The sequence below is a fragment of the Tachyglossus aculeatus genome, chromosome 12 (assembly GCF_015852505.1).
Source record: "Tachyglossus aculeatus isolate mTacAcu1 chromosome 12, mTacAcu1.pri, whole genome shotgun sequence".
Taxonomy (NCBI): Eukaryota; Metazoa; Chordata; class Mammalia; order Monotremata; family Tachyglossidae; genus Tachyglossus; species Tachyglossus aculeatus.
In genome coordinates, this window is record NC_052077.1 from 29,753,787 (window position 1) to 29,773,461 (window position 19,675).

Consider the following 19,675-nt stretch of genomic DNA (forward strand, 5'->3'; position numbering starts at 1 on the left):
AAACGCGGCTCCTCCTCCTCCTCCCCCTCGTCCTCCTCCTCCTCCTGTGCCCCCGGGGCGGAGCGGGCACCGGGGCGGGCACCGGGGCGGGCGGCAGCAGGAGCGGCAGCGGCAGAGGCAGGAGAGCGGCAGCGGGGCAGGCAGGCTGCGATCGGGAGGTAGGCAGGCAGGCAGGCGGAGAGGCAGGCGGAGAGGCAGGCGGAGGGGCCGGGGGCCGGGCGGGTGGGCGGGCAGGGCTGCGGGCATCGCGCCCCCGGGCCGGGCGGTGGAGGGTCCCGGCAGGTGGGGGGCCCCGCAGCCCCAGCCCTTGGCGCCGCCCCGGCCCGGCCGGTGGGTGGCCCCTTAGCCCCGCCGACGGCCCGGGAGGTGCCCAGCCTCCGGCCGGTGCCCACGAGAGGTAGGTAACCCCCGCTCCCGTTTGGCTGGCGGGCGGGCGGGCGGGCGGTGCCCCCGCTCCATCCATCCATCCATCCATCCATCCATCCATCCATCCATCCATCCATCCATCCTGCGCCCCCGGGGGGCCTCCCTCCCTCCCTCCCTCCGTCCCTCCCTCCCTCCCTCCCTCCCTCCGTCGGTGGGTGGGTCGGTGGGTCCCGCGCCGGGTCCCCGCCGGGCGGGCCGCCCCCCGGGGGCTGCAGCCGGCGCCCTGCCCGGCCCGCCGCGGGGCCCGCACCCCGCCGCCCGCCACCACGCACACCCTCACACCCTCACACGGACACACACTGACACCCACACTGACATGCACACGCACACACACACACACAGATACACACACTGACACCCACACTGAGACACACTGAGACACCCACACACACTGACATACACACGCGCCCACACACTGACACCCCCACTGACACCCCCACTGACACAAACCCCCCCCACTGACACCCACACTGACATACACACGCACACAGACACCCACACTGACACACACACCCCCACTGACACCCCCACTGACATACACACGCACACACACAGACGCACAGACACACACACTGACAGACACACTGACACCCCCCCACACACACTGACACCCCCCCCCCCCCACACACACACACCGGCACACACGCACACGCACTCCAGTGCTTAGACCGCTCACCTCCTCCAGGAGGCCTTCCCAGACTGAGCCCCCTCCTTCCTCTCCCCCTCACCTCCTTCCCCTCCCCACAGCACCTGGATATAGATGTTTCCACAGATTTATTGCTCTATTTATTTATTTACTTGTACATATTTATTCCATTTCTTTTATTTTGTCAATAGGTTTTGTTTTGTTGTCTGTCTCCCCCTTCTAGCCCGTGAGCCCGCTGGGTAGGGACCGTCTATGTTGCCAACCTGGACCTCCCAGGCGCTCAGTACAGCGCTCTGCCCAGAGTAAGCGCTCAATAAATACGATTGAAGGAATGAGTGAATAATAGTAAGCGCTTAACAACTTCCCATCCGCACTTTACAGACCTATCCTGACGCCTTCAAACAACCAAGACACGCACATAGGCACACACTTCGGCGCTTAGCACATAGTAAACGCTTAACAAATACCACCCACACTTTATAGATACACCCAAACACCTTCAGACCTGACGCCTTCAAACAACCAACACACGCAGATGGACACACACTTCGGCGCTTAGCACATAGTAAGCGCTTAACAAATACCACCCACACTTTATAGATACACCCAAACACCTTCAGACAACACACACACACATATTCCAGCGCATAGCAAGCGCTTAACAAATACAATTATTATTACTATTATCATTATTATTATTAAATCGAGTTTCTCTAGTCGGGAAAGAGTTCACCGCGAACGGTGTCTCTAAATTTTTTATTTGAAATATTCTCCAATCTCATTCCGGGCATTGGAGAGGTGAACTCAAGGTGCTCCGGGGAAATCTTTGAGGCCGGGTTCAAATTTTAATTTGAAATATCATGCAAAGCTACGAGCCTTGACGGGACGGAGGGCTTGGGGATTTCACCGAACAGATCGTGGCTCGCTTTTTGTTCGTTTTCTTTCTTTCTTTGACCGTCGGTGCGCTGGAGCAGCTCGAAATCCGAGCGCTCCGGTGTCTGGTGAAGGTTTAGGGTAAAATTCGCATTACCTAATAATACATTCGCCTTAGGAGAACGTTACGATCGCTTTTACTTTGCCTGCTCTCAAGAAAGCAATGTAATTTTTTCAAGGAATCATCAGTACGCCGATTAAAAAGACATATTAATTCATAGGCTTGGGCAGTTTCTGAGAATCTTTCAAGTGTGTCCCTGGAAGTTATTCTTTTCATTCCCCTGTTCCCTAAATGCTGGGCTTGAAGCTCCATCATCTTCCTCTCAGTGAATGTACTGCGTTTTCCAACCTAATTTGTTTGGCATTTGATCTCTGGAAAGTCAGAATGTGTCTAGGAGCAGAATTTTGTTCCTCCCACTTTTTTTTAATATTAGGCATTGAAGGATCTAAGAGGAATAAAGCTATTTCAGAGTTTAATCTATCACAAAGATGCTCCAATATTCACATGCTATCGGGCACTTTTTGTGTCTTTAACCTAGGCGTTTTTGTTGCAATTAATACTTCTGTTGAAGCAGGAAATCAATCAATCAATCGTATTTATTGAGCGCTTACTATGTGCAGAGCACTGTACTAAGCGCTTGGGAAGTACAAATTGGCAACACATAGAGACAGTCCCTACCCAACAGTGGGCTCACAGTCTAAAAGGGGGAGACAGAGAACAGAACCAAACATACCAACAAAATAAAATAAATAGGATAGAAATGTACAAGTAAAATAAATAAATAAGTAAATAGAGTAATAGATATGTACAACCATATATACATATATACAGGTGCTGTGGGGAAGGGAAGGAGGTAAGATGGGGGGATGGAGAGGGGGAGATTAGGAAATTAGGAAAGATTAGCCATCGTCTCCAGAGTCATGAGAAAACTAGGGATGGATTTAAGTTTGGTCTGACATACTTTATTCTTATTTATGCATTCATTTTTTTTTAAATGTTCTAATTTGGTTGGGGTATTTTCACCTATGTCTTTAATCCAGAAGTGAAATTTAGTTCATATACTCAACCTACATCCATTGCATACAAATGAATCATTTTGCACCTCTAAGAAAGCCCTAATAGTGGTGTCGATGATTTCTTTCTCCCTTCTAGTATTCTGTTTCTTGGGATTGAAATGATGCTGATGGAAGAACTCTATCTGATTACTTTAAAGACAGGGGCTAGTTTAATGGCCTCACTAAAAGGGAGAAGCAGCGTGGCTCAGTGGAAAGAGCCCGGGCTTTGGAGTCCGAGGTCATGGGTTCAAATCCAGCCTCTGCCAATTGTCAGCTGTGTGACTTTGGGCAAGTCACTTAACTTCTCTGGGCCTCAGTTCCCCCATCTGTAAAATGGGGGATGAAGACTGTGAGCAGCCCACGGGACAATTTGATCACCTTGTAACCTCCCCAGCGCTTAGAATAATGATTTGCACATAGTAAGCGCTTAATAAGTTCATTCATTCAATCGTATTTATTGAGTGCTTACTGTGTGCAGAGCACTGTACTAAGTCAGCACTTGGGAAGTACAAGTTGGCAACATATAGAGACGGTCCCTACACAGCAGTGGGCTCACAGTCTAGAAGGGGGGAAGGAAGTCTAGAAATGTCATTTAAAAAAAGGATAGGTTGGTGGGAGTGGGGGGAAAAATTTGTTAGTATGTTTGGTTTTGTTCTCTGTCTCCCCCTTTTAGACTGTGAGCCCACTGTTGGGTAGGGACTGTCTCTATATGTTGCCAACTTGTACTTCCAAAGCGCTTAGTACAGTGCTCTGCACACAGTAAGCACTCAATAAATACAATTGATGATGATGATGATGATGAGGAGGAGGAGGAGGAGGAGGAGGAGGAGAGGAGCTGGGCTTCTAGGTGGTGGTGGCCTGGAAAAGCCTGGGAGAATTGTTTAGTACAGTGCTCTTCACACAGAAACTCTCAATAAATGCAGTTGTTTGAGAAGAAAGGAAGGGCTGGGGAGCAAATGGTATTTCTTAAGCGCTTACTATGTGCCAGGCACTGTACTGAAGCACTGGGATGGATTCAAGACAATCACGTAGGACACAGTCCATGTCCCATAAGGAGTTCACAGCTTGAAAGCCCATTTTACAGCTGAGGTAACCGAGGCACAGAGAAGTGAAGTGACTTGCCCAGAGTCTTACAACAGGCAAGTGGCAGAACTGGGATACCGGGATTAGAACTCGATGTGCCTGTTCACTGTTGTATTGTACTCTCCTAAGAGTTTAGGGCAGTGCTGTGCACACAATAAGCGTTCAATAAATACGATTGAATTCATTCATTCATTCAATCATATTTATTGAGCGCTTACTGTGTGCAGAGCACTCTACAAAGAGCTTGGAAAGTACAATTCAGCAACAGATAGAGACAATTCCTGCCCAACAATGGGTTCGCAGTCGAAGTGGGGAGACAGACATCTAAACAAATAAACAGGCATCAATAGCATCAATATAAATAAGGGCCTGGGTTCATTCATAATTCTATTTATTTATATTGATGCTATTGAGAATTGAGAATTATGAATGAATCCAGGTCCTCTGAATCCTGGGGCCATGCCCTTTCCACTAGGCCATGCTGCTTCCCTTGACCTCTTTGCAACTTTCTGAGACGACTTTCTCCCTGACCCTTCTGCTGCTGCTCCTAAAACAACTCCGGAAGATTGGTCACAAGTTTCAGACGACAGCCCACATCCTTGCCGCTTTAATATAGTAGATGACACCTGAAAAGACACTCTTAATTCTTTCTGCTCACTGGTAAAAGTGAAATGAGGTAGAGCAAGGGGAGAGCTCTGTAGTGACAGTGACTTAAATGACGAGGCTGCAAGCCGGCAAGCAGACATCTGACTTACCTGCAGGGTTCTGAGTCAGAAGTTTAAAAGGCTGAGATGACGCCTCACGATTCCTTACGGATCCATTTAGAACCACCCTTTGTTTTCTCTGCTAAAATAAGTTTTTCCAAAGTTGCCCATAATAGTTCTGTGGCAAGCAATTGCAGTACTGCTACTACCAAGGCAGGTTCCAAAAGTGCTCAGGTTTACTAAAAAAGACTAACTTGGACACCAAGGAATCTGAATCAACCCATAATTCTTAGATCCCAAGCACTGGAAAAGAAGAAAAGAATTGGCTCGATTTAATAAAATCGTTAATTCCATTCCAAGCCTGAATGCTAGGAATACTGATGGTTTTATACTTAGTGTCTAACCCATCACATTTTAATACTTGAAACCTCTGTCAGAATAAAGAAATAGGTCCTTAGTAATTAGCCTGGTAGATGTAGGTTTATATATTACACATACATATATGTACTTATACCCTTATAAATATACATATGTTTGTGTGTATGTGCTTGTATGTGTGTGCGTGTATAGAATTATGTCCATTTGGAAATAAGTTGCCTTCTACCTCTTAGTTCTTCTCAGCTTTGGTTGGGGTACTAAGGCAAATTGACAAACTTCTACAATCACCATTGATTTTTGACTTTTTCTTAATTTTCTAATTAAAAAGCAATCTTGGGGAGATGCTGCAATCTACTACGAGCTAAAACCATAGAGCCCAAGCTATAGTGAACCAACAGTTATAATGTCAACATCAAATTGTCAAAATTGCCCATAAAAATGGTGCTGCTGATATAATAGTAATAATAATAATAATAATAATAGCATTTGTTAAGCACTTACTATGTGCAAAGCACTGTTCTAAGCACTGGGGATATACAAGGTGATCATGTTGTCCCACGTGGGGCTCACAGTCTTAATCCCCATTTTACAGATGAGGTAACGGAGGCTCAGAGAAGTTAAGTGACTTTCCCAAGGTCACACAGCAGACATGTGGTGGACTCTTTCCACTGAGCCATGCTGCTTCTCTACTTCAATGCCAAAGTTGCCTAGAATTTTGGTCTGAAAAATTAGAAATTCTAGATGTAAAATGCCTCATTAATACTGGTGTTCAAATTAAAAGTGGTGCTGAATTGTGCAAATAAAAGCAGCTGGTAGGGACTCAAACTCTTATTTCATGGTACTCGATCATTTCATTTCAATTCATTTCAAATTCTAATTGCAATTTTCTGATCTCCACCTATTGAGTTGTGTAACCCTGATTCTGGGTTAGTATAAATTTTACAGTATTTATCAATTTAAATTATTAGTAACCAGACTGCATATAATTAGCTCCTGAATAACGATCACTTCAATAAGGAGACATAAAAAATTCCAAGCCTTCACCCTTAAAAAGCCGTAAAATGTCAATTTATGAATCTATTTTGATTAGATTTAAGTAGTATGTTAAAAAAATGTTACACCAAACTATTTCCCTTTAGCTGAATCCTTAAACTCTTCATTTTCTAGTCGTGGCTCAGTGGAAAGAGCACAGGCTTGGGAGTTCTAACCCAAGTCATGGGTTCTAATCCCAGCTCCCCCACATTCATTCATTCATTCAATCGTATTTATTGAGCGCTTACTGTGTGCTAAGCGCTTGGGCAGTACAAATCGGCAACATATAGAAACGGTCCCTACCCAACAACTGGCTTACACATGTCTGCTGTGTGACCTTGGGCAAGTCATTTAATTTCTCTGAGCCTCAGTTACCTCATCTGTAAAATGGGGATGAAGACTGTGAGCCACACATGGGACAATGTGATCACCTTGCCCCCTCCCCAGCACTTAGAACAGTGCTTTGCACATAGTAAGCGCTTAACAAATGCCATTATTATAATTATTATTATTATTAATCATTTTGAATTAGAATAGTGGCAACTTTAAATTTTTATTTGGAATATTCCCCAGTTTCATTCCACAAGTGATGAAAAAAAGATATGAGCAATAATGGTATAGTTCTTTTCCAAACTATTATAAAAACTACTATTTTAAGTACAATTTTTAAGAGTGAGTTAAAGTATTTGCAGAAACTTCCAAGTTGAAGAGGGGTTAATACATTGTACTTAGTCATGTTTTTAAACAAATCAGAATTAAACTGAAGGGTGAGCCTCATGTGAATCAGGAACTATGTCTGATCTTTTGTGTTTCCCTTCCTCAGAGCTTAGCAGTCAAGTATCCTAATTAAACTGAGTTAAATCCATGGATCAAGAATTTTATTTATTTTTGTTCAGTTTTATTTTGGGGAAGATTTCATTTAAGTTCAAGCACGTAGTACAGTGCTCTGCACACAGTAAGAGCTCAATAAATATGATTGAATGAATGAATGCAAGGGAGTTCTTTTTTTTATGGTACTCATTAAGCACTTACTATGTGCCAGGCACTGTACTAAATGCTGGGACAGATACAAGATGATGGTGATGGTATTTGTTAAGCGCTTACTAGGTGTCAAACACTGTTCTAAGCACTAGGGTAGATTCAAGCTAATCTGGTTGGACACAGTCCAACCACAAAGGACTCACAGTCTTAATCCCCATTTTACAGATGAGGTAACTGAGGCACAGAGAAGTGACGTGACTTGCCCAAGGCCACCCAGCGGACAAGTGGTGGAGCTAGGATTAGAACCCAGGTCCTTCTGATTCCCAGGCCCATACTCTATCCACTAGGCCACAGAACAGGTCGGACACAGTCCACATCCCACGTAAGGCTCACAATCTTAAATCCCATTTTACAAATGAGGTAACTGACGCAAGGAGAAGTCACTTGCCCAAGGTCCCTCAGCAGACAAATGGAGGAGGCAGAATTAGAACCCAGGTCCTCTGATTCCCAGGCCTGTATTCTTTCCACAAGGTCACGCTGCTTTCCAATCTTATTGTGTCTTTAATCATTCACGTATGAAAAATGATACAGGTGAAAAACTAACGGAATTTCAGCTTTCAAATGTTACAAGTATTTCTCAGCATTAGGTTAAGATGCTAGAGAAGCACCGAGGCTCAGTGACAAGGGCCCGGGCTTGGGAGTTAGAAGTCACGGGTTCAAATCCCGCTCCGCCACTTGTCTGCTGTGTGACACTCGGCAAGTCACTTCACTTCTCCGGGCCTCAGTTCCCTCATCTGTAAAATGGGGATTAAGTCTGTGAGCCCCACGTGGGACAACCTGATTACCTGATTACCCCAGCACTTAGAACAGTGCTTGGCACATAGTAAGTGCTGAACAAATACCATTATTATTATTATGTGATTCAGAAAGTTGTTTTTTATTGTGTGTATTGTTTCCATATTGTAGTCGTGTTATGAGTCAAGCATCTTTAGAAGGGAAAAAAGATAATAGTAAATACACAATACATAACAACAAACCATGTCTTGGCCTTCAAGTTCCAGTATTTACTATTTTAAAGCTACTTATTTCTCTTGCAGAGAACAAAGCATCAGTTCTGGAACATCAAGAGCTCAGGGTTTAAAGTGCACAGTCTCAAAATGGAAAATTTACACTTGTTTCTTGCTAATATGAGTTGCCTGAATTCTAGTCTTACCCTATTCCTGTTCAAAGTCAAAAAGAAGAATGCACTTTTTCGCCTTAAATTATGTCAATTATCCTTAATTGGTTGGATATGTGCCAACTGTCCACTGCTCTTAGGCTGACCCTCTGTGCTTTGGGCTTTTACCTGCATTAAAAGTGGATACTAGATTCTTCTCTTCCCCATTGCTAGCAACAGGACAGATACCACTTTATAAAAAGCTATGTTGAAAGAAGTCAGCGTTTTAAAATGCCATCTATTGACAGGTCCTTTTTTTCCCGCGTCTGCACGGCGTTCCCCCTGCAAAGAGTAGCTAGACTCTGATAACTGGTTGGCTATGGCATTTATGAAGTGCTCACGTACCACGCCGAACACCGTATTAGGTATGGGATGATCAGATCCAACACAGTTCCTGTCCCACACGGGGTCTCACTATCTAAAGAGGTAGGGAGAGCAGGTAACTCATCCCCATTTTACCGATGAGGAAAACTGAGGCCCAGGTAAAGAAATGAGCTGCTCAGCAGGCCAGGGGCAGAGAGGGACAAGAACCTGGGTCATGGGTTTTCTAACTTCTGGCCTCATGCTCGAGCTCGCCCGTCTCACCGCCGACCCCTGGCCCACATCCTACCTCTGGCCTGGAACGCCCTCCTTCCTCAAATCCCCTGGACAATCACTCTTCCCCCCTTGGAACCCTACTGAAGGCACACCTCCTCCAAGAGGCCTTCCCAAACTAGTGCCCCTTTTCCTCAATTCCCCTGCTCTTCTGCATCACCTCGAATCACTCCCTTTTCTCTTCCTCCCCACCGCCAACCCCACAGCACTTATGTATATCTCTGTGAATATAACCATAATCCTATTTATTTATATTGATGCCTTTTTACTTGTTTTGATGTCTGTCTCCCTGCCTCTTGACTGGAAGCCCAGTGAGGGCAGGGATTATCTCTCTGTTGCTGTATTGTACTTTCCAAGTGCTTAGACAGTGCTCTGCACACAGTAAGTGCTCAATAAATATGGTTGAATGAATGGATGTGCAGAAAGGTAAGCAACATGGAGTGGTGGATAGAACACGGGCCTGAGTGTCACAAGGTTAATAATAATAATAACAATAATGATGGTATTTGTTAAGCGCTTACTACGTGCAAAGCACTGTTCTAAGCACTGGGGGGATATAAGGTGATCAGGTTGTCCCACGTGGGGCTCACAGCCTTAATCCCCATTTTACAGATGAGGGGACTGAGGCCCAGAGAAGTAAAGTGACTTGCCCAAAGTCACACAGCTGACAATTGGCAGAGCCGGGATTTGAACCCATGCCCAAAGCCCATGCTCTTTCCACTGAGCTGCGCTAGGTTAAGTGTTCTAATCCCAGCTCCACCACTTGTCTGCTATGTGACCTTGGGCAAGTCGCTTCAGTTCTCCGGGCCTCACTTATCTCATCCGTAAAATAGGGATTGAGACCTTGAGCCCCTTGTGGAACGGGGACTTCATCCAACCCAATTTGCTTGTACCCACCCCAGTACACAGTACAGTGCCTGGTACATTCATTTGTTCATTCAATCCTATTTATTGAGTGCTTACTGTGTGCAGAGCACTGTACTAAGCGCTTGGGAAGTACAAGTCGGCAACATATAGAGACAGTCCCTACCCAACAACAGGCTCACAGTCTGGAAGGGGGAGACAGACAACAAAACAAAACATGTAGGCAGGTGGTAGTAAGTGCTTAACAAATATACCATAATAATTATTATTATTATGTGAGTTAAATTTGTTAGATTTTTTTCAATTCCGGATCACAAGGCCTACTTGAAAAATCTTTTCCCAAAAATAGACTTTTCTCCCTCACTCCAGGACCAGTGGCCAAAATGAGAAGGGACGGCCTGGAGGGTAAACCAAGGGAGCAATACTGCTGAATGCCAGAGGCATGTGTGCATTAGCTGCGGCCACCCAGCACATTGAAAATCTCTCTGTCACTGCCAGTGGCTGCCAGGTAAGCTATTGAAATGTCTTTTTTTTCCCTCCCTCTACCTGTCTCCTCTCTTTCCTCTCCCCCACTCCCCCAGCTCCTTGCCTCTCTCTGTCTCTTCACCTCTTATAAATGTTTGCTCCTACCACAGTTTCTTAACTCCACTTGAACCCCCAAATTTCAAACCTTTCTCTCTCACCTCTTCTCCCCGTGCTGATCCTAATCATAGATTCTCTGTGAGGACACAGGTGGCTTAGAGTGGAGCAGAACTGATTGGGACAAGCTTCTTAAAACAGGCACGGCAGCTTTGGGGTTCAGGGTCAGCACAGTGGGGTCAGAGGTCAGATTAAGTGCTGGATTTAGGGGACAAGAACCTGGGGAATGAGGGGCAGGGGATGATAAGGATATAAGTTTAAAGCGGGGTAGGGGTGAGTAGGGAATGGGAGATGGGAGAGAACAGGACAGATAAAGGAATTATTTATCCAGTCAACCATGCAGTAGGGGCCAAGAGTAAAAAATGAATTGGAAGGCCCCTGCTTGGAGTTCTCTCCATCCTCAGACAATCAACCGGTGGTATTTCTGATCACTTACGCTGGGCAGAGCGCTTCAGAATGTAATCTACAGTAAGTCAACATGATTCCTGCCCCCCAAGGAGCTTACCATCTAGCCACCAAACCACATCCCTACTGTCATTTGGCAGTTTGTGTTCATTTATTTCCCCCGTTTGACTTGAAGCTCTTCGAGCGCTGGAATGATGTGCTCTGGTTACAGCAGATGTCAAGTAAACACTTCTCATAATGATGACAGAGTATCCAAATCTGAGTTCTTTTCCCTGTCTGCCTTTGGTCTGCAGCATAATTTTAGGTTGAAGTCATATAACCTCTTTGCCATTGTCTTCCTTCACAAACAGAGATTTTGGAAGGACAACTAATTCTTTCTTTCCATCAATATTTAGTAATTGCACAGAGAGGGTTTATAGGTCTCTACCACTGAAGATAAGAGAATAACTAATACCGTTACTGTGAAAGCCAATGGTCCGTTCAGACCGCTATTCTGTCCGTAATAGTGGCAATACGTTACTTGGAGGAGGAACCTGCTTCTTTGACATCTGTCCTGATATTTAGGGTTGTTTGACAGTAAGGAGCATGGCATTATTTTCACCCAGAAAGGTATGTATGTAGATGGTGAACCCCTTGTGGGGCCGGGACCGTGTCCAACCTTATTATCTTGAATCTACCCTGGTGCATAGAACAGAGCTTGGCTCATAGTAAGCACTCAAATATCAAAAAAAAGTTTTTATTACTTTTATGATAACTTAGCAGGGATGTGTATCCTTCACTCTCATGACTACTTTATATTCATTTTAAATCCCTCATTCGTCAGTAATGGTCAAACTGACTCATTCCCATAAGATGCAAACAACGCACTTATCGGTAGTCTTTGTCGTGGATTTTTTTTTTCCAAATTCTGGTAAGTATTCTTCACCCTTGGTCCCTGTGTAACTGTGCCTGAGCTACTCTGATTCCTATGGAACCCCTGCAATCTGAGATGAAGTACAGTGGAGATTGGCGGGGAGAACAGGAGGATGATAGGGACCAGAAAGTAATCCAGCAATCATATTTATTGATCACTTACTGGGTGCAGGGTACTGTATTAAGCACTCAGGAGAGTACAGATAACAGAGTTGGTAGATACGTTCCCTGCCCACAGAGAGACAATGTTGACAGGACCACATAAAACCTTAGAATAGGAAAAATGGCACCTACTACAGATTGGCGCATCGCCCCGAGTAGCAAGGTGCCCGACGTTGGTACTCATTCTACCGACTGCCAACACCTCTTTGGGTCAAGCTGAAACTAAAGTTGGAAAATCTAAGCTTCAGAGAAATCAAGAGTTCCCAAATGGACCCCTCTTGAGTCTCAGACGTCATCCTCCCATCAACGGAGAGTCTAAATTAAATCCTATTCTGTGCCGTGTTTCTTAAAAAGAGGATTCTCTAATTGGCATTGAAGTAGAGGACTAATGAAGTTGAAGGACTTTCAATTAACTGTCGTCTGCTGCTCAAGACAAATTTGATGATTTGAAAATTGAGCAAAGAATGGGAAGGCCATAAGTTTTTTTTTTTAATGGATTTGATTTGCAGTGATGCATTTCTCCTCTCACGATCTCAACCAATATCTTTCTGATTTCAAGCAGGCCTGTAATATGGATTTAGAACTCCAGGATTCTAACAGGACTCTAACCAAGAAGAACATCACAACTTCTAAGAGTTTGGATTTCCCTGTCTGGGATGACTATAAAAGCAGCGTAGATGACATTCAGTATTTTTTGATCGGGCTGTACACGTTTGTAAGTCTCCTTGGTTTTATGGGAAATCTACTTATCCTAATGGCTCTAATGAAAAAGCGCAGGGAGAAGACCATCGTCAACTTCCTTATCGGAAACTTGGCTTTTTCTGACATTTTGGTTGTGTTGTTCTGCTCGCCTTTCACGCTGACCTCTAACTTGCTGGATCACTGGATGTTTGGTGAGGTCATGTGCCACATAATGCCTTTCCTCCAATGTGTGTCAGTTTTGGTTTCCACCTTAATGTTAATATCGATTGCTGTCGTCAGGTACCACATGATAAAACATCCCCTCTCTAATAATCTAACAGCCAACCATGGGTATTTCTTAATAATGACCATCTGGACACTGGGTTTGGCCCTCTGCTCCCCACTTCCTGTGTTCCACAAGCTTGAAGAACTCCGGGACAACTTTGGCTCCGAGTCTTTAAGCAGCAAATATCTGTGTATCGAGTCATGGCCGTCCGATTCCTACAGAATTGCCTTCACCATCTCTTTGTTGCTGGTTCAGTATATACTGCCTCTGGTTTGTCTGACTGTTAGTCATACCAGTGTCTGCAGGAGTATCAGCTGCAAACTGGTCAAAAGAGAGAAAAGATTAGAAGAGAATGAGATGATAAACTTGTCACTTCATCCTTCCAAGAACAGCGGGCCTCAGAAGCAACTCTCCGGCAGCAACAGATGGAATTACTCTTTCATCAGAAAAAAGCGAAGGCGGTACAGCAAGAAATCGGCCTGCGTGGTACCTGCCGCCTTAAGGCCTCCTCAGGAGCCTCATTCGGGAGCCCGCCCAGAATCCTCTGGAACGGAAAGAAGTCCTCTCTCCTCTTCCAGTAAATTCATCCCAGGGGTGCCCATATGTTTTGACGTGAAGCCTGAAGAGAACTCAGAAGTGCGGGAAATGCCGGCCGCGTCCCGTTCCGTGACCAGAATTAAGAAGCGGTCTCGGAAGGTCTTCTACAGATTGACTACTTTGATATTAGTGTTCGCCGTCAGTTGGATGCCTCTTCACCTTTTCCACGTGGTGACGGACTTTAACGCCAACCTCATTTCTAACAGACATTTCAGGTTGGTGTTTTGCATTTGTCACTTGTTGGGTATGATGTCCTGTTGCTTGAATCCCATTCTATATGGTTTCCTTAATAACGGCATCAAGGCTGACTTAATGTCCCTCATTCACTGCCTCCAGATATCGTGAGTCTCATAGTTCGACAGGGATGGAAACGGCGCCGTGCCCGGCTCCGGTTCTCGCAGTAGGGCCCGATTGGATTGTGCGCGCGCTGGGGCCGCGTCACACGCGGATTGGGTGCCTGCAAGCCCAGCGGCTCCCTTCCACATTTCACCACAACCTCCTTGCAGTCTCGCATGAGTTGCCCAAAATCTTGACCGGTCCAAGCCTGAGAGCCCTATTTGGACCAGACCAAACCTGTCTGGGCCTAGATCGGGTTGGGATAACCTCCCTAGCATAGCAACCTTTTTCCTCCTGTCATTGGAGGTATCAGCGACTGAGGGCTGGGGAAGGGCACAGGTGCTTTTTAACCCCTGCTCAGTTGTTCTAGGAAACTTCTGGAGCTACACACCCCAGCATGCCACTAGGACAGTGACCCATGTGTCAAAACCCTGAGCCACAACGAAGGAAGGCTGGACCCTCTTCTGTTCACCTCAGGTTTGTGACTAATCTAGCCATTGGCGCTAAGCAGTCTGGACCGGTCTTTGATTTCCAGCTTGGGCAGGACTCGGGACTGCTCAGGGAATATACTCAGAGAGGACAGGACGAAGTGAGTTTAGCAGGGAGGGTGGGCGCAGGAATGATGTTAAAGAAGGAAAGAGGAGGGGACTGGATCAATTGAAAAATGGAAAATCCACAGAAAACAAAAAGATCAAGGATAACATGCCCTCCCCCCCCCCCCATCCCAATCCCCAGCCTCCCATGCTTTGGACAAGAGGAGCAAGAGGAGCTAGGGGAGTAGCAGGGAAAAGTGGAAAAGGAAGAAGAGAGAAAGTAAGGAAGAATGAGCAATAGACAAGGCAAGAAGAATGGGAAACGTAACTGGAGGGCATTCTGGGACAGTTACCTCCCTTTTCTGTCCCCTACTTTGCGCTTCTCCCATTCTCTTTTTGCTTTCTCCTCTTCCTGTTTCCCTATTTGTCTATTAAAGATCTCACCCAGACTCCCTCCTCCTAGGGAACTTTTAATCTTCCTTCAGCTTTGAAGGAGTAAGTGTGATAGGAAGGGGCTTCTCGTTTCTGCCTAGCTATTTTTATGAAGGTAAGGTGTTAAAAATAACAGGGGAAACAAGAAGTTTCCAGTGCGTGAGCCTTATTCTTCTTTCTGTACCACTGGGGATCCAGACTTGAGCAGTGTTTGGATGGAAAGAAGGAGGGAAAGATAATCGGAAGTAATTTATTTTCTGGTTCCAGCCAGATCAAGAGTTGCAACAATAACAACAAAGAAATAAAAAGAAATGGAAAAGCCCTTCAGGAACCTTCCTTGCCCCTACTCTCTAAATAAAGGAGACCCAGGGTATAATGAGGGAGAGGTGAATGTTTAAAAACAAACCCCAAACACTCCTTAAACACAAAAATACAGGGACTCCTCCCCTTCCAAACTATCACATTAATTGAAATCCAGAGTTATGTCCTGCACTGATCGATGATGTAGCCTAGGATTCACCTGGTGTTACATCCAATCACAGCAAGACAGTGAAAACCCTCCTCACTCCACTCTGCACCACTGCTTTCCCATCAGGGATTTGAAGGTTACCACTTTCTACCCTTCCCACTGCACCCAATCAAATAATCTCATTTATTAAGCACATACTCTGTGCACATCACTGAACAAAGGACTTGTGGGAGTACAATAGAATTAGTATTATTATCATTTATCATATCTGTTAAGCACTTACCCTGTGTCAAGCACTGTTCTAAGTCCTGGGGTTGGTACCGGTTAATCGGGTCGGATACAGTCCCTCTCCCAGATGGGGCTCACAGTCTAAAGTAGGAGGCAGAACAGGTATTGAATTCTCATTTTCAGTTGAGAAAAATGAGGCACCGAGAAGTTAAGCGACTTGCCCAAGGCCACACAGCAGGCAAGAGGCAGAGCCAGGATTTGAACCCAGATCTTCTAACTCCTAGGGCCAGGCTCTTTCCATTCGTCAGTGGAGTTTACAATCTAAGTTGGACGGGGAGGAGGTGGCGGTCACACTCAGCTGGGAAGGTAAGAGAAGCATCAGAACACTGGTTCCTGGGAAAGAGAGGAGAATACATTTGGGAAAGGGACAGAGAAGTTGGGCACCTGGTCAGAGCTATCTGGCAAGGACTCCCTGCCCTTTCTCTCTCGCCCAAATTTTGCTCTGCCTCTGCTCGATGTGGAAAAAACCCAATCAGCCGCTCCCCTTCTTATCCCTATTTCCATGGTCTGATCTGTCCCAAGTGCCAACCTGTCCCTGTAACCAGCTGTGCCATTCTCAGCCCCCATCAATTCGTCTCTCGCTGTAGTGACCCCCAATCATAATAATAGTAATTGGTAATGATTGTGGTACTTGTTAAGCACTAACTGTTTGCTGGGCACTGTATTTAGCACTGGGGTGGTTACAAGCAAATCTACCTAGTGTTTGCTGTGTGCAGAACACTGTACAGAGTGGTTTGGAGAGTAAAATACGATAGAGTTGGTGGGCACGATACCCACCCCCAGCCTGGGGAGAAACTAAAAAATGTCTAGGTGAACTGTTCATGATATTCAATGTGCCACACTGGGCACACAGTGAAACATGATAGCATCAGATATGGGGCATCCCAACCGTCCCCTAGCCTCTCTGCCTAACAAGGAGGAAGCCAAGGCCCCAGTGAGGAGAGGTTCTGACTGGGCTGGGCAGGCTCAGCCGGGCCATACTGAGCCTCAACCTAGCTATTCACTGTGCCCCATTCTCACCTCTTCTGCCTGTCAGCTCTTGCTCACAGCCTTCCCCTTTATATGACATTCCACAGTTCTTCCTATCTTCAAAGTCCAAGATGCCTTACTTAATTAATTTTCCATCTCCCCAGCTTATATTCCCCATTTCTTACTTGAGAGTGCCCACTTAACTATCTCCAGTCCACATGTAAAAATACCTTACATACCCCATCACTTAAACTCTAACCTAATTACATGTCCCCTTTACCTTCTTCCCTGTCCGTAATTTACTTTGGTCCTTATCTCCCCTGCTAGACTGTAAATTCTTTGAAGGCAAGGAGAGTATCCAGAGTATTTTACTTTTCCCATACAAGTGCTCTTCTGTCCACGAAACCTGCTCAATGAATATTCTTGACTGATTGTTTTTTCACTTAGCTGTCAAGCCTAGGGATCATGTCAGGAATCTAACTCTTGTAAATAAATGGGAAAACCAAAAGCCTTTCTCTGTAATCCATGTTATCAAGGAGCATATCACAACTGTATTGTGGAGTACACCAGTAATAATAATAATAGTAATAATGACAGCATTTATTAAGCGCTATGTGCAAAGCACCATTCTAAGCGCTGGGGAGGTTACAAGGTGATCAGGTTGTCCCACAGGGGGCTCACAGTCTTAATCCCCATTTTACAGTTGAGGTCACTGAGGCCCAGAGAAGTTAAGTGACTTGCCCAAAGTCACACAGCTGACAAGTGGCGGAGCCGGCATTTGAACCCGTGACCTCTGACTCCAAAGCCCGGGCTCTTTCCACTGAGCCACGCTGCTTCTCCAAAACTCGAAACTACTCGAAACTGACAGCTGTCCTTCTTACCTTCCTTCTCCTCGTATTCCTCCTATCCCCTTCCCAGCCTCCAAATAAACTGTTATCATAGGGACCAAAGCTGAATGAAAAAAAAGATGTGGCCTTAGAATGATGAGCGTGAGCTAGGTGACGGGAAAAAAAATTAGGTTTAACAATAAAAATACTACAGAAAAAGCAGGAAAGAAAAGCAAACCTTTGAAATTAAGGCAGAGTAAATTTCACCTTGTATCCACCCCAGCGCTTAGAACAGTGCTTTGCACATAGTAAGCGCTTTACAAATGCCATCATTATTATTATTATTATTATTATCATTATTCCAAAGGAAGAGCAACAGTAGTGGAGGAGAAGGTCAAGGAGACTCAGTACAGCGATCTAGAGAGAAAGTGTTTCAAGAAAGATAGGAACACCAAAGGAAAAGGGACAGGGAGAGAGGAGTTACACTGCAGCGTTGATCGAACAGAAGAGTGGGTCTCTCCACTAGTAAGTACAATAAAATGAAAAATCTCTAGTGCTTTCAGAGTTCTGAATGTTCATAAATTGGTGCCTCATGAAGAGAAGGCCATTTACTGCATTCTATTCTATGACCATTTCTTTCTAACCTTGTAGGGAAGAAACCCCGAGGGTCAATCAGAATGGCAACTTCAGTTTTAAATGGAGCCTTCTTCAATGTTCTTTCACCTGTACTTTACAAAAAGCCGCGCAGTACTTCTTATTTATAGAAAGCGCGACAACCAGCTGCCTCAGAATTAATTATCCCAAGGTTGTAGTGTGCTAAATATCCCTGCAAGATAGAATCGCAAATTCTAAGAGCTGTAAGAGGCCTCTAGAGCTCACCTGGTTCAACCTGGGAGCGGCACAGCCTGGCGGAAAGAACACGGGCCTAGTGGGAGTCGGAGAACCTGTGCTCTACTGCCAGCTTGACTGCTTGCCTGGCTGGTGACCTTGGGCAATTCACTGTGCCTTAGTTTCCTTGCCTGTAAAATGGGCATCCAATACCTTTTCTCCCTCTTCTTAAACCGTGAGCCCCAAGGCTGGCCACAGAGTTCCCGTCAGAATCTAGCCGAGGCTGAGGAGAGGGGAAAGAGTTGTTTCCTGACTCCTGTGTGTTGTGCTTCAAGTTAGACGTCCCCGTAAAAACAGCACTATCTTCCTGGCTCCTACTAGCTTGTGGCTGACTGTAAATCCTAGGTCTTTTTCCACCCTGCTTGTATCTAACCAGTCTTCTCTCATTCTGTATTTATGTTTTCTTCCTGTGCTTACATGTACTATTTTGCACTTGTACCAGCTGAATTGAATGGCCAAGTGAATGAAAGATTATTTGTATTATAAATAAAAGATCTTCCTCTCGACTTAATGACTGGAGAAAATTATTTTCCTCTTCAATGCCTAATTAACAAAAATTCAGAAAAATCTCCAGCTCTGCCTTCCTGATAAATAGGTAAGCGAAAGGTCTGTTCCTGGAACGATAATTCATATTACTGCAATTAGAGGGCTCTTGTGAATAGCCCAGAAAGCATAGACGTTTTGCTCGGAGTTGTGTTTCAGGGATTTGGGTTGCTGATTTGAGCTTCGGTTCCAAAACAGTTCGATATCACGTGAAGATAACTCTTTAGAACAAGACACTCGACATGGTCACATCAAAGTTCAAGGTTTCAAAATGCACTCCTGCCTCAGAGTCATGGCACCGAGCCCAATCTTCCTGTCACTTTCTCAGTGGAGTTCATGGCCACATCAGACCCAATCTGTAGGGACAGTATGCTTAGCGAATTAATACAGTGCCCTGCTCAATATATACCATTGATTCATTCATTCATTCAATCGTATTTATTAAGTGCTTACTGTGTGCAAAGCACTGTACTAAGCGCTTGGGAAGTACAAGTTGGCAACATATAGAGACAGTCCCTACCCAACAGCGGGCTCATAGTCTAGAAGGATTGATTGATTATAGGAGTTGGGATGGGTAGCTGGGAATTAAGGGGTACACCCCCTCCCCACTTCTGGGAGAACCAACAGCGGCGGTATGGCGACAGACCACTGGAGTTCCTCTGCAGACTTTGAGAAACACTCACCCAATCAATCCAACAATCAGTGGTATTTATTGAGCACTTTCTGTGTGCAGAGCACTGACCAAACATTTGGGAGAGTACAACAAAGTTGGCAGGCACATTTCCTGCCCTCGAG

At 45.3% G+C, this 19,675-nt stretch overlaps 1 protein-coding gene across 1 annotated transcript; it reads left to right on the forward strand.

Moving 5' to 3' along the window:
- Window positions 1-346: 346 nt before the first annotated feature.
- Window positions 347-15,592, forward strand: NPY5R (neuropeptide Y receptor Y5). Its single transcript, XM_038755246.1, has 3 exons — window positions 347-397; window positions 10,283-10,421; window positions 12,594-15,592. The coding sequence occupies exons 2-3, from the start codon at window positions 10,356-10,358 to the stop codon at window positions 13,938-13,940; spliced, it is 1,413 nt and encodes a 470-aa protein (XP_038611174.1). The 5' UTR covers window positions 347-397; window positions 10,283-10,355; the 3' UTR covers window positions 13,941-15,592.
- The last annotated feature ends 4,083 nt before the right edge of the window (window positions 15,593-19,675 follow it).